This window comes from Populus euphratica, unplaced genomic scaffold (genome assembly GCF_000495115.2).
Source record: "Populus euphratica unplaced genomic scaffold, PopEup_1.0 scaffold121.1, whole genome shotgun sequence".
NCBI classification, from domain to species: Eukaryota; Viridiplantae; Streptophyta; class Magnoliopsida; order Malpighiales; family Salicaceae; genus Populus; species Populus euphratica.
In genome coordinates, this window is record NW_011499968.1 from 663,034 (window position 1) to 675,925 (window position 12,892).

The following is a 12,892-nucleotide window of genomic DNA, read 5'->3' on the forward strand; positions in this document are numbered from 1 at the left end:
AAGCCAGCTGTAAATTTGAAAAGAAAAAGTAGATAAAAAAGGTGAGTGTAAGCATCACACCAAAAAAAAATAAAAAAATCATGAATAAGACGCTGCAACGAATGAATAAAAGAGTCATACTAAAAATGATCAAATAATGCCTTTAATATTAATTTTTAATATGAAAAATATTATCACGAGGAAACAACAAATAAAAACTTATCATAAACAAAATTTTATTTAATTTTTAATTATAAAAGGTTACTCAAAAGTTACTCGTAATAAAATTCTGATCATGAATATAAAAAATCAATTCAGGTTAATTTGGATTGAACTTTGTTTAACTTGTAAGGAATAATTAACTCTATTTTTTTAAAATATAATAATATTATATATTTAATTAATTAATTTTTTTTATAAAAAAACTAAAAATTGTTTTGTTGATTAGTTATGTGCGTTATATATCCATTTTATATTATCCCAAACAAAGTTTTTCTTTTTTCCTCGAGCATATTTGGCTTCTTGTAAAGCTCTAGGCCGTAACTCAATCACTCAAGGCCGAGTAACAAAAGGCAATTAAAAGAAGGGGAAGTTGACAAAACACTGTCCAGAATACATTCTTATACGCATATATGTAACCTTCCCTTCTCAAGATGCAATTCCTGAAGGGGCATTCCATTCAACAAGGCCCATGCATGGAATGGCTGTATTTGAATACTTTGGCACGAATCCAATACTCATCAAGGCTTTCAATAAGGGAATGTCAGACCACTCTACCATTACCATGTAGAAGATTCTTGAGACTCACGGAGGCCTTGAAGGCCTCACATCATTCGTGGATCTTGGTGGGGGGACTTTAGCTGTAGTGAATATGATCGTCTCTAAACACCCTTCAATTAAAAGAATTAAACACCCTTCAATCAATTCAAAGGAAAAATTACCAAAATAAAGATTAGATGCTGCTAGACTTGATAAACCAAGCTGACATACAACCCATTTAAGCTGACATACAACCCATTCAAGGAGGAAGGGCCCATGTGTAGGCTTTATTTTTTCAAAAAAATATAATTATAGTAAATAATATGTCATCCAACCCATTATTTTTTAAAAATAAATATTATAAACAACATGTTCTTATAATTTTTTAGATTCAGTGGAAGAAAAAATAAGATTTTTTTTTATTTAAAAACTTATTTTCCAACTCATTTTGATCTAAAATACCTAAAAAATAATTTAAACACCTTTATAAACCTAAAAATAGCCTTAAAAAAACCCAAAAACCCAAAACAATTTAAAACCAAAAACCTTTCCAAGCTTAAATCTTATTTTTAGGTTATTTTAAGGTTAAAAAACATCTAAATGAAACTTCCCTTAGTAAATATAACCTTTTAATATCAAGATCGACCGTTATGATAGCTCTAATTAGTTAAAATGTTGATTTTTTCTTTCTGAATTTCAATGAACTCTCTCTCATCTTTCAAATAAAAAATTAAAAAATAATAAAAATAAATTTTTGTATCAAAATTAAATTGAAAACATATTGAGAGATTAAATTTATCTAGATTGTAAAGTTTGAGGATTGAAGTAAGTATTTTGTATGAACTTTGAAATCGTTATTCATTTGTGACATCTTTTCTACTCTAGTTTCATGTCTTTTAATTTTATTTTTGATCAACAAATTTGATTTAGTTATTCTTGAATTTGACCCATAAAAGGTGTAATCACACAAAAAAATTGAGAATCATATTGAAAAAAACACAAAATTTTGAGCTGTATATCAATAGTAAAATTTAAGAAGATGAATAGTGTGGACTGTTGTGTGTGCTGAGTGAAATGATCACACCTTTAAGATTTATAGTAATGTCATAAGAACTGTTGTGGAGTAGGGAGATTCAACATTGAAGACAGTGATAGGAAGTCTTTGGCACCCCCGCAAAGAAAAATTAAAAAACATGGGAACTCCATGGTTTAGGTCTCTGATAATAATGCCAGCTTAAAATAAATTGCAAAAGTTACTGTTTGATTACAACAACAGTTACTAATGAACATCTATTAGGACATGAATGGAAATTCAAAATCAACAAGAGGCGGCATAGACCAACAATCGAACAGTACCGAATGGGACAAATTCGAATGCTCACCATGTGCGACAGTGACTAAAAACCTTCCCCATTCGCAGATGTAGCCTGATGCCTGTAACGATACACTGCATGTGCTAGAAACGAGTCTGCAACTGCCATTATTTCACAAAATGAACAAGAATTTAAGGTTGATGTCGGCGATGCGTCCTTGCAGGATTTCAGAAAAAAAAGAAAGAAACAATTCTGGCTCCCCCTCCACGACCTGAATTTACTACCAATTGCAACAATGATAAGGTGATTAGTATGACTTACGAGTAAAATGTGTACTATTCATTTGTTCTTGAAAAGTTCCAAACAATGTTCTTGATCCAAGTTCCTGCTCCAAAACTTCTTGTAATATTCAGCATATGTGAAATCCCTGTATATGGCTCCAGTTCCATCATCGGTGAGAGCTTTAGGCGGGGTGATCAATGCGTTATCGTATGGACAGAGGAAGGAAGCAACTGACATCCTTGCCTTGTCAGTATTCGTGATAGCTCGGTGCCACACACTCTTGTATCTCCCATTGCTTAGCGCCTGCAATCACTAAAACTCATAAGAAGTCCGTTGCTTAGTGCCTGCGATCACTCTTGCATCTCCCATTGCATGTGTTATACCACCAATCAACATTATAGCACTAGAATGCTGCCCACGATATACATGGACGATAGAATGTTTGTTGCCAAAGAGCCTTGCAGCTCAAGGGCACTCGTGTTCCCTTTCCCATTCTCACAAGAGGTCTCAGGTTCGAGGATCACTCAAATAAAAGAAGAAATGAGTGTTTACCTGTAATTGATCACCAATGTTAATGACAAATGCATCTGGATGAGGATTAACGGCTACCCATTTCCCGTCTTTGAGGACTTGAAGGCCTGCTACGGATTGATCTTGAAGTAAAATAGTGAGGGCATTGGGGTCGGTATGTCCTGGCAATCCGAAAGTCAACTCTGGCTCTGGACATGGAGGATAAAAGTTTACAGCCATATGTTGCCCTTGTTCACCGAGGACATTCTTTACATGATCCTTCTCGAGGCCTAAGCTCTCCGATATCAGTTCTTGTATTCGAAACCCAAGTTCTCGAACTTGTATGCAATAACTACTTACAATGTCCCTATTCATACAGCACATTTCACATGATTAGATCATAATTCTACAGCACATTAATACTAAGTTGGTACTATTATGATAAAACATGTGAGTCGAGAGTCACACATCCAAGAAGATCATAGACGAACATACGGAGAATAAACATTTTGAAAACTTGACCCCCTTCTACTCTATGCAACTCCGCCCTATGTAGAGATTTAGAGAACACAACGTCCATAACTTATTTACTTCGGTCTCTAAGTCTGCTGGAACAATGAGAGTGCATCAATAATTTTAAATTTTGATTTGGAAATTAAACTCAAGAATGTACCAATGAAAGTTGAGGATATAATTGCCCCATTTGGCTTAAAAGTTCATCCATCTCTTTGTATTGCCTACTAGTGATACGATGAGACCACAGGATTCAGTTGAAATATGGAAGAGATTCTTGATGCAAGTAAGACTTTTTATCCCCAAAATCAGGTATACATCAAGAAGCAACAATGTCAAGTACCCTCGACATATTTCTACAACAATAGTCAGCATGTTTGAATGAGGGTCATGTCTTTAGAAAATTATGAAACAGAGTTTGCGTTTAAAACCATCCACCCTGCCTGTAAATTACATATTTTTCCCAAAAAAGAAAGAAAGAAAAAACCATTAATTATATAGCAGATGAACACTGAAGTCTTCGCTTTACTCTTGCCACCTCATTAGCCCCATCTAAAAGACATCAATCCTATTAGATTTTCAAAGTTAGCCTAAACACCTCATAGCCAACCTATCACCTCACGATATCAGTCGTAGCTTGTTCGGGTTGAAGAAAGATACAATGAGTTTTGGACATCATTTAAGATGACGTTTAGTTATCATCATATATACATCCTAGAAGCTTGAAAATTAAAACATAGATGCTATTAAGAAGTCTACATCATATATAAATCAACTTCAAATCACTATTATCCATGTCATCAACCTTGTTATGACAGAGAAGGATATTTATTGTGTAATTGTTCTACAGAATTTTATAATCAAGAAAGCATGCAATATGCACTGATCTCCACAGATGAATTCATTTTTTTTCTTGTGGGATTGTCCAAAACATTGAATTCAACCAGGGGATAAGATAACCATGATCTTAGGGCATCAATGAATGATCAGCATCACTCTGCCGGTGGTACCCCAGCAAAGAGCGGAAGAGAGACCTAATTTATTTGGACAAATAAAGTAGATCGGTCGCATAACACATCATCTTTCTGGAAGAGGGTTGGCTAATAACTAGGGACTTCTGCAGACTACCCTACCTTATTTGATTGTTTCGTCGAGTGACCACCACCATAGTATTTAAATGAATTATTCTCAAGTCCTCGATCTTGAACTTATTATATCTTAGTTCTTCGTTTCTTCAAACTTGTAACTTAATCTTAAAAATATTTGTTAGTTTCTCTTAAACCTTAATTTAAATTTTGATGATTTAGCTTATTAGGTAGAAACCAACACAATGGGGGTTTCGAGAAACATGCACCAAAACATTTTAATAAAACAATATTGGTAACACCAAGCGGTGGATTATTTGATGATTAAAAAGGTTTGTTCTTCATTTTTTGAGTTTCGAAGATGAGGACATCAACCAAATTAATTTATTCTCTTTAATGCATAAAGTTCATGCAGGAAACACCAAGATCATCTCGAGAACAAAAAAATCTCGACTGATGGAGAAAGATGATCCAAAGATATCTCCAACCCGTGAACCAAAAATTAACAAAGAAAGAATAATGGTCAAGAAAAATCAAGGAACTTGTTCATAAGTTCTCAAAACATGGAAGATAAAGTCATGAACAGGTAGATGGAATATGCAGGACCAAGGCATATTTCAGTTCTCTTACGTCAACACGATTTCAGTTCATGAGATCATTTTCCACCTCGTTAAGCAAACCTTTTATTAATATGCAAGAAATCAAAAATGTCAATGGATGTGATCTCATCCAGTGCATCAATAGAGCGTCATAGCCGTTGGAGTATAAAATAATTGCCCAAAACCTAATAATTTAAGTCTCCATTTTTGTATTTTACGTTGATTACTTTAAGTTTTTAAAGTTTTGGACCCACGCTGCCAAGATTCTGGCACCAAGTTGCTTTAAAGACAGACAAGTAGTTTAATAATTTTGGACAGGGAAGTCTAGAATCCCGGCATATGTAATAATAATAATAATAATAATAATTATTATTATTATTATTATTTTGGATGATTATTAAAAATATATTTAATTTTTAAAAATATTAAATTAATATTCTTTATTATTTGTTAATAATTTTAAAATGTTAATATAAAAAGTATAATTTTTTTAATTTAATATATTTTTAAATAAAATTTATTTTAAAAAATATTTTATATTACAATCACAAACACACATTAAGAATGCTTGCTAATTATGCGATATTTTTTAAGGGACTAACATATGTCATTTATTGAGACGTGTTTAGTATTTTTAAATTTTAAATTAAAATAATTTTTTAAAATAATTTATTATAAAATTTAATTTAATAATAAAACAATTATAAAGTTAAATATCTCGTTTAACACTTGAGTTGAAATAGGTTTTGCATATAATATTATATAATATAATATTAAATTTAATAACCAAACAATTATAAAGGTGAATTTTACTATTTTTATTATATTTTTAATTAAAACTAATTAATAATATAAAATAATGTTTGTATGTACAATTTTCAAGTAAAAAAGTTTTTTACTTAAAAAAATACATTAAAAAGTAATATAAATAATAAATTAAACATAAGTTTTTATATCTTATAATGGGAATTTATAACAGAAAATTAACCATAAATGACTAAAATAAAATGGTATTTTTATTGTGTAGTCATCCAACCCTACCTCATAAGAGATACCTTTGAAACCTAGAAAGAAAAATAAAATACTAATATGCTTTATATATAAGTACTGTGTTCCTACTACTCATAGATTGAAGTAGAGGTAGAAGTGATATTCATATTATATTATATAAAATAAAATAAAATAAAACAAAACATTGACAGCACACTCACAGATATCAGCACTCAAATTGTATTCAAATTGATTTACATATAGATTTCATGATGCATGCAAACTGGTTGGTATATGTTGCTATAAGTGATTTTAGCATTGTTCTTCTATATATATATATATATATATATATATATATATTCTCTACATGGTATATTTTGATTTTTATATTGAAAATATCTGGAGTTATGCAATCAAATGAATGGCATGTTGTTAACTACTAGAGAAACAGAGATAAAGAAGGATATAAGATTACGAATCGGCCTAGTTTATGACAGCTACAAAGTTTAACCCATCTAGTTTAATGCCTGTGGACTCCATGGCACATTTTCTATATACTAGTTTTTTCGGTCACGCTTCGTTATGAATTAGATTATTTTTTTAAATTAAAAATATTAAAAGTACAAAGATTTTTCTAGTAGTATTATTATATTCAATCGAGCATTTAATCTTAAAATTTACCATTTCGATTTATTATCTAGCTCGAGTTATAAATTAAACTATAAACTATATTTAAGCTAATTTAAAATAAATAATTTAATTTAATGGATAAAAAACAATTTGTATAATTAATAAAAATATGACATAACTTTTTAAAAAACTTTAAAATTTTATTTTTGTTTTTAATATTAAAACAATGCCATATTAGATCGACCTCAGCCACCTTACGATCTAGATCATAAATTTTAATGAGTTTAATAACTTTGTTATTTTTGTAAATTATTTTTATTTAATATTATGATAAAATTATATATTTGCAAAATCAAGCATGAACCCTAAAAAAATATTTTTTTTGATATCGTGATAACCTTATAGAAAATAATAAAAAATAAAGCATGAACTACATTTATCAACCAATCCAATATTAAAGAAAAATAAAATAAAAAACAATTAGAGAAATTAAAGAACTAAAAACTAAAAAACAAAGATATTAACTTTGATGGATAAACATGCTAATCCCATGAATCAAGTAACTTGGGTCAATACCTCGTACCCGCAACTTGAGAAATAAACTTTATTAAGATTAATAACTTATTTCTAAATTATTTTTTATTTAAATATATAAAAAAAAATGACTGTAAAATCGAGTATTAAACCAATACTAATATTTTTTTAAGACTATAATAATCTTTTAGAAAATATAAAAATAAAATAAATTATAAAATTAAATTTTTAGTCAATTCAATATCGAAGGATGCTATTAAAAAAAATAAATTTTAAAAAATAAAAGTTAAACTCACTAAACTTGTAAATAGACCTATAGACTTTCTAATACTTAATAATATGTTTTTTTTAAATTATTTATTTTAACTAAATGTTGAAGAGAGAAATAGACAATCAATAATCGAGTTCAATTAAAAAAAATAACAACTACTAAACTTATAAATTAAGGTAATAAGGGTTATCTCAATAAATTCATAAATTAGGCCATTAACTCTACAAAATTTAATAACCTAATTTTTTAAATTATTTTTAATTTATCTAATTTTTTTTAAAAATAAATCATTCTGCAACACCAAGATATTTTTATAATATTGACCCAATACTAAGATATTTTCTTATACTACAATAATTATATAAAAAATAAATAAAAATAAATTATCAGCTCTAAATATCTATAAATATATCATACAAGGACTAAATTAGAAAACAAATAAATAAATAATATTATAATCTATAATAAATTAATGAATATAAAAACCAATATTTTCCACACAACTCACCTTTGAGCTTTACTTAATACTTCATATACAGAAATCTGCTTTAAAACGTGAGTGATTCCTTCGATTATATTTCTTATCAATAATGCACTTTTTGTCGTTATAGTGGATTTTCTATCTCACGGACCCTACAGGCTAAAAAGGACTCTTTCAAGGCATGGACTGCGCCTAAAAGTTTTCCAATTTGCCTTCAGATATAATTGACTCCTCTTTTATTTTTGTGGAAGATTGCCATTCTCTAATCCCTCACCCTCCTCATTTTATAACAAAAAGATAACAATTAATTTTAATAAAAAAATCATTTTTTTTAAAAGCCATGGAAGCAACAAACGTGACCAGAGATGTTCACATAGTTAAAGATGTGAGATTTCCATGAGAATCTTTCAAATTCAAATTTAGAAAATCTTCTTGTCGTGGCAATTAGGCCCTTAACTGTGTAATAATTCTTGATTAGTCTAAAACCTTCACTAATTGCTCTAATTAGTGGAAAGGGAAATAACTGTTTTGATAATTTATGTGTAAGAATTTACCAGTTTGTACTCGTCATGCAAAATGAGCAGAGGGTCTGGTTAGCAAGAGGCTGAAAAAACGTAGGGCTACGGATCCCTTGAATCCTCTCTCGTGCCGCATGCCCACCTCCTCACTTCTAAGGACCGCAAAATACCTTTTTTGCTCATATAGGACCAAAAAAAAAAAAAAAAAAAGAATAAAAGAAAGGGTAGAAAAGACTTTTAGAGTGGGAGAGCAGACTTTTCTTGGGTCCGTGAATAAATTGCAATTGATCAAAGCTACCACTTCTTGCTTCTAGAATGAAATTTAATACGAGTGTTCCGACTGTGGTAAAAACATATTTTTATTTTATTTAATTTTAAATTATTTTATTATTATTTTAATATAAAAAATATAATATTTTAAAAAATTATCTTTATTGCACTTCTAGACATTCAGAACAAAGCGTTTACACACGCGCGGGCGCACTAACTCAAAATATTTCCTTAATAAGGGATTAATCAAATTTCAATAAAAGTTAAACTTATGCCAAAGTAACTATACTACGGAGCTTAGGTTAGATTTCTCGGACAGTACGAAATTGCGATGCAATTATATTCATGTACTGGAACTAAAACCTAGGACTAGTTTATTGGACATGGTTTCTGTCTTCTTTACCTTCAATCACACGTGGAATTTTGGTAAGAAAAACTCCAACCCAAACCCGAACTTGCACCACATGTTTTTTTTTAATTTTTTCCATTTCAAGATGAGAAGTTTTATTAAAAATATTTTTTAAAATTCTCGAAATTTACATCAATATTTTAATTATACAACCGTTCTAAATCTACAATCATGAACTCCGAATAAAAAAAATAATATTTGGAATGTCGTCAGAATGTAAAATATGATATCTGAACAGTTATTTTCAATCATTTTAAATTTAATATAACTTGTTTTTAATAAACAAGTGAAATGTTGTTGTCTATTTTAATATTTCATGTGCAAGGAAGATTTTTCTAGGTGCATTTTCGCTAATAAATGCTAACTATGGAAAACAATGGAAAAAAAGGCGAGTTATGACAGAAAGGGATGTGGCAGATTCTATGCACCACTAGTGCATGCACCCAAGGTATCTGAAACGTAGCTCTCTCTATGTTTGTGGTGTGCCCTATCCTGCATGACTGTGTTTTGAGCGGGAGAGGGAGAGGGAGGAGGAGGAGGAGGAGGAGGAGGGGGGAGAGAGAGAGAGAGAGAGAGTACTCACTTGAACGGAGGAGGTTTAGAAGGCCACTCAGGCGCATACTTGTCAAGAGGATAGCAATGGAGTCTCAGATAGTCCCTCCAGTTGTGAACCTTCTCCTTGTTCACATTAAAACTTGTAGAAAGTCTCATTGTCTTCGATGGATCATCAGAATACAGCTTCAGCTTCTCCTCAACTGGCAAGCTGAAGAACTCATGGGCCACTCCTAACATTTTCTCCACAGCTTCCAAAGACACTCCATGATTGATCACCTGCCATTCATAAAACAAAAGATTCACTATTCAAATTATTTAGCTATGATCTATACTCCATCTAATCATGATGCTAAAATAATCAAGTAATAGAAGGATTGATATGACTACTTTTAAAATATTCTACTACTATTAAAATATAAAACAAAAGAAGGGGGGGAAAAGATACAGAAAGTAGGCTAACCTGAAAAAAGCCATAGTTCTTGCAGGCATCGCCAACTTGTTGGACAATTTGGTCCCTCTCCTGACAACCTAAATCTATGACCGGAACATTTTCGCACGTTGAAACTTCCCATAGCCGGGGACGTTCCGATTCCGGCCTAACATAGCTTGCCGGCAAGTTTGTATACTGGATGCCAGAGGAAAGGACTTTTGTATCCATGCTACTAAATAAAAGCAGTTACAAAAGATGAAAAAGGCAGTAAATTATTATAAATTTATGAGAGGGCACTAAGATGCCAACTTCAAGTTTTGCTGCTTGGTTGTGGCAATAACTATAGCCTTGTACAGCTTCCAGGAAGATGAGAGAGCTCTGCAACACGTCTAATGTATTTATAGCCGCACATGGAAGCTTAGCGGTCGACCTTTCCCTTCTTTTTTTCTTTTTTTTTTATTGCCTTTAAGTCGTCATTAATTTGATGATGTAATTTCACTTTATTATAATATGATGATTAGTTTGTTCCACATAAATCATGTAATTATTATAATTTGTAAAATATGGTTGATTTGATTTACATAATCAATCCTATTTTTAAATTTTTTCTATTGGGAAGTTAATTAATTGGAGGGAATTGGAATCCCTCGTTGCTATCTATTTGTTGTGCAGGCGTGTTAAAGTTAAATGCCAACAAAAAAACTTTTTTACCTGCATATATAGTCAAAGTTCATTGTTAATTAAATGAAATTAAGTATCAATTCCTTTCTTTATTGTTTTTGATTCATAGTGTTTCGAGATTCTACATGATATGGTTTTTGTTTCATCTAGTGTTAGGTGGATTGTCGAGTATGTAACGTTTGTCTTGTCTATCCATCCATCTGCCAGTTTAATGAAAATCTAGAGGATGTAAGTTTATTCGGACTTCAAATTACTGGTTTTTTGTTAGACATGGTTTTGGCTATGTGGTTTCAACCATGTGAAAAACATCAATCTGAAGTTTTTAATGGTTGAAATGATGTTTCAATGTTTAATTATAATTGGTTGATTGACTCAGTACGGTTCAATATCACTGTCCGCAAGCGGAGACTGGTGCAATATTAACTGCAAAAGTTATGAAAGCGCGACAAAAGCAACCTAGCTAGTAAAGTGTGGCGGGGATGGAGATCTGAAAGTCGTTCTCTGGCCCAAAGCAGACGTTGCCCTTTTATTTTTAGATGGTTGCCCGAGACTGAGGAATCCAGAATAATACTCGTTAAGTGCTTCTTATATCGATCACGAGTCCAGTGAGGATCATACGAATCATGACTATATTTCGGATGATGACGAAGAAGAAGATGGAGATGAGGAGTGTCCTTTGAATAAGTTGTCTGCTGAAGAAAAGAAACCTATCAGGGAGCCTTGGAGACAAACTTTAATAATTAAACTGATGGAGATGATCTTTTCATCAGATGTGTATAGCCAGTCTTCCTCCCCATGACTTTAATTATTGATAGATTAAATCCGTTGATAATTATATTTGTAAAAATGATATGTGATCATATTTTTTAGTATTTTTTTTATTATAATTTTTTTAATATATATCTAGAAAATATTTTCATCGATGTTTACTGATGGATATTATGAGGACATATTTAATAGGAAAAATTCATCACAATTTATTGACAAAAAACTTTCATTAGTATTTTTATTTGTATTTATCAATTTTTTTTGTAATGAATAAACCATTATCTCAATGAAGAAAAGAAGAAATGGAGAAAATGCTATCCAAACTTGAAGGTTGTAATGTGACAATGACATCCAAACTTTGATCTTAATGAAGCTACAATATATAAGGTTGCAGTGCATGCAAAACTTCTAGATTTGATGATGGAGTATTATGATACTAGGGTTTTTTTTTTCTTTTTTTTTCTTTTCAAACTATATTTTTTCATAATCTTTTTTGATCTTATTTTTCTTCAAGATATTTATTTTCATTGTAATGAGTTTTTGACTAGGACTTTCTATTCTTTTATTAGGTTCCATTACATATGCAGCTTTTGAAAATGAAAACATGATTGGTGGGATGACCAAATCTTCTTCTTCAGGCTCTTTTTTTCCAATCCTAGCTATCCTCTTCTTTCTCCTCTTACTAGTAGCCCATCAATAATCTTTCGTTTTAAGCTTACCCAAGCTTTGATCTCTGACCAGTACACTTTATCTTTATTGAATTGACCTGTTTTGGCATTCTAGTGTCAGGGTTATATTGAAATGGAATCCCGCATTCTGATAAGCATTTAACTATTATTCTTGTTGTTTTTAAGATCTTCGGCCTTCTCAGCACCGTGTTCTTAGAAACCCAATTAGTGTTTATAATTTTTAAAGTATGGGCATTCTTTTCTTTGCAATCTTCTGTCTCAATGAATGGTACAATCATGTGCCTTACCATATACACTATTTTTTTTTTAAACTTTAATAGTCACAACATCCCGTTCATAATGTACTTTAAGTATTGATGCAATGATAGTTACTGGCCCAACTATATAAATCCAAGGCCTTCCCAATAATATGTTATAGGAAGAGTGAATATCCATAACTTATAGTGTCACCAAGAACATTTATGGCTCTACATATAGTTCCGCTTCCAGAGTCTTAACTATTATTTAGGTATACAGTCATATGCTCTTGCTATTATGGTACTAGGCTTTATATGTGATTCATCTACATATATCTCTTTTAGTATATGTTTTGGCAGCATATTAAAAATTGAGCCATTTTTAATGAG

The 12,892-nt window shown here is 30.8% G+C and overlaps 1 protein-coding gene across 3 annotated transcripts; it reads right to left on the reverse strand.

Annotated features, from left to right (window-relative positions):
• Window positions 1–1,946: 1,946 nt before the first annotated feature.
• LOC105139126 (flavanone 3-dioxygenase-like) lies at window positions 1,947–10,493 on the reverse strand. Of its 3 annotated transcripts, none has more exons than XM_011045460.1 (5): window positions 10,159–10,493; window positions 9,727–9,974; window positions 2,886–3,210; window positions 2,373–2,636; window positions 1,947–2,212 (listed from the first exon to the last, which is right to left on the reverse strand). In XM_011045460.1, exons 1-4 carry the CDS (start codon window positions 10,354–10,356, stop codon window positions 2,391–2,393), a joined length of 1,017 nt encoding a protein of 338 aa, XP_011043762.1. In that variant the 5' UTR covers window positions 10,357–10,493; the 3' UTR covers window positions 1,947–2,212; window positions 2,373–2,390. The 3 variants fall into 3 exon arrangements, with proteins under 3 accessions (XP_011043762.1, XP_011043761.1, XP_011043760.1); XM_011045459.1 differs by having other exon boundaries at window positions 1,947–2,267; XM_011045458.1 differs by having other exon boundaries at window positions 1,947–2,636.
• Between the last annotated feature and the right edge of the window lie 2,399 nt (window positions 10,494–12,892).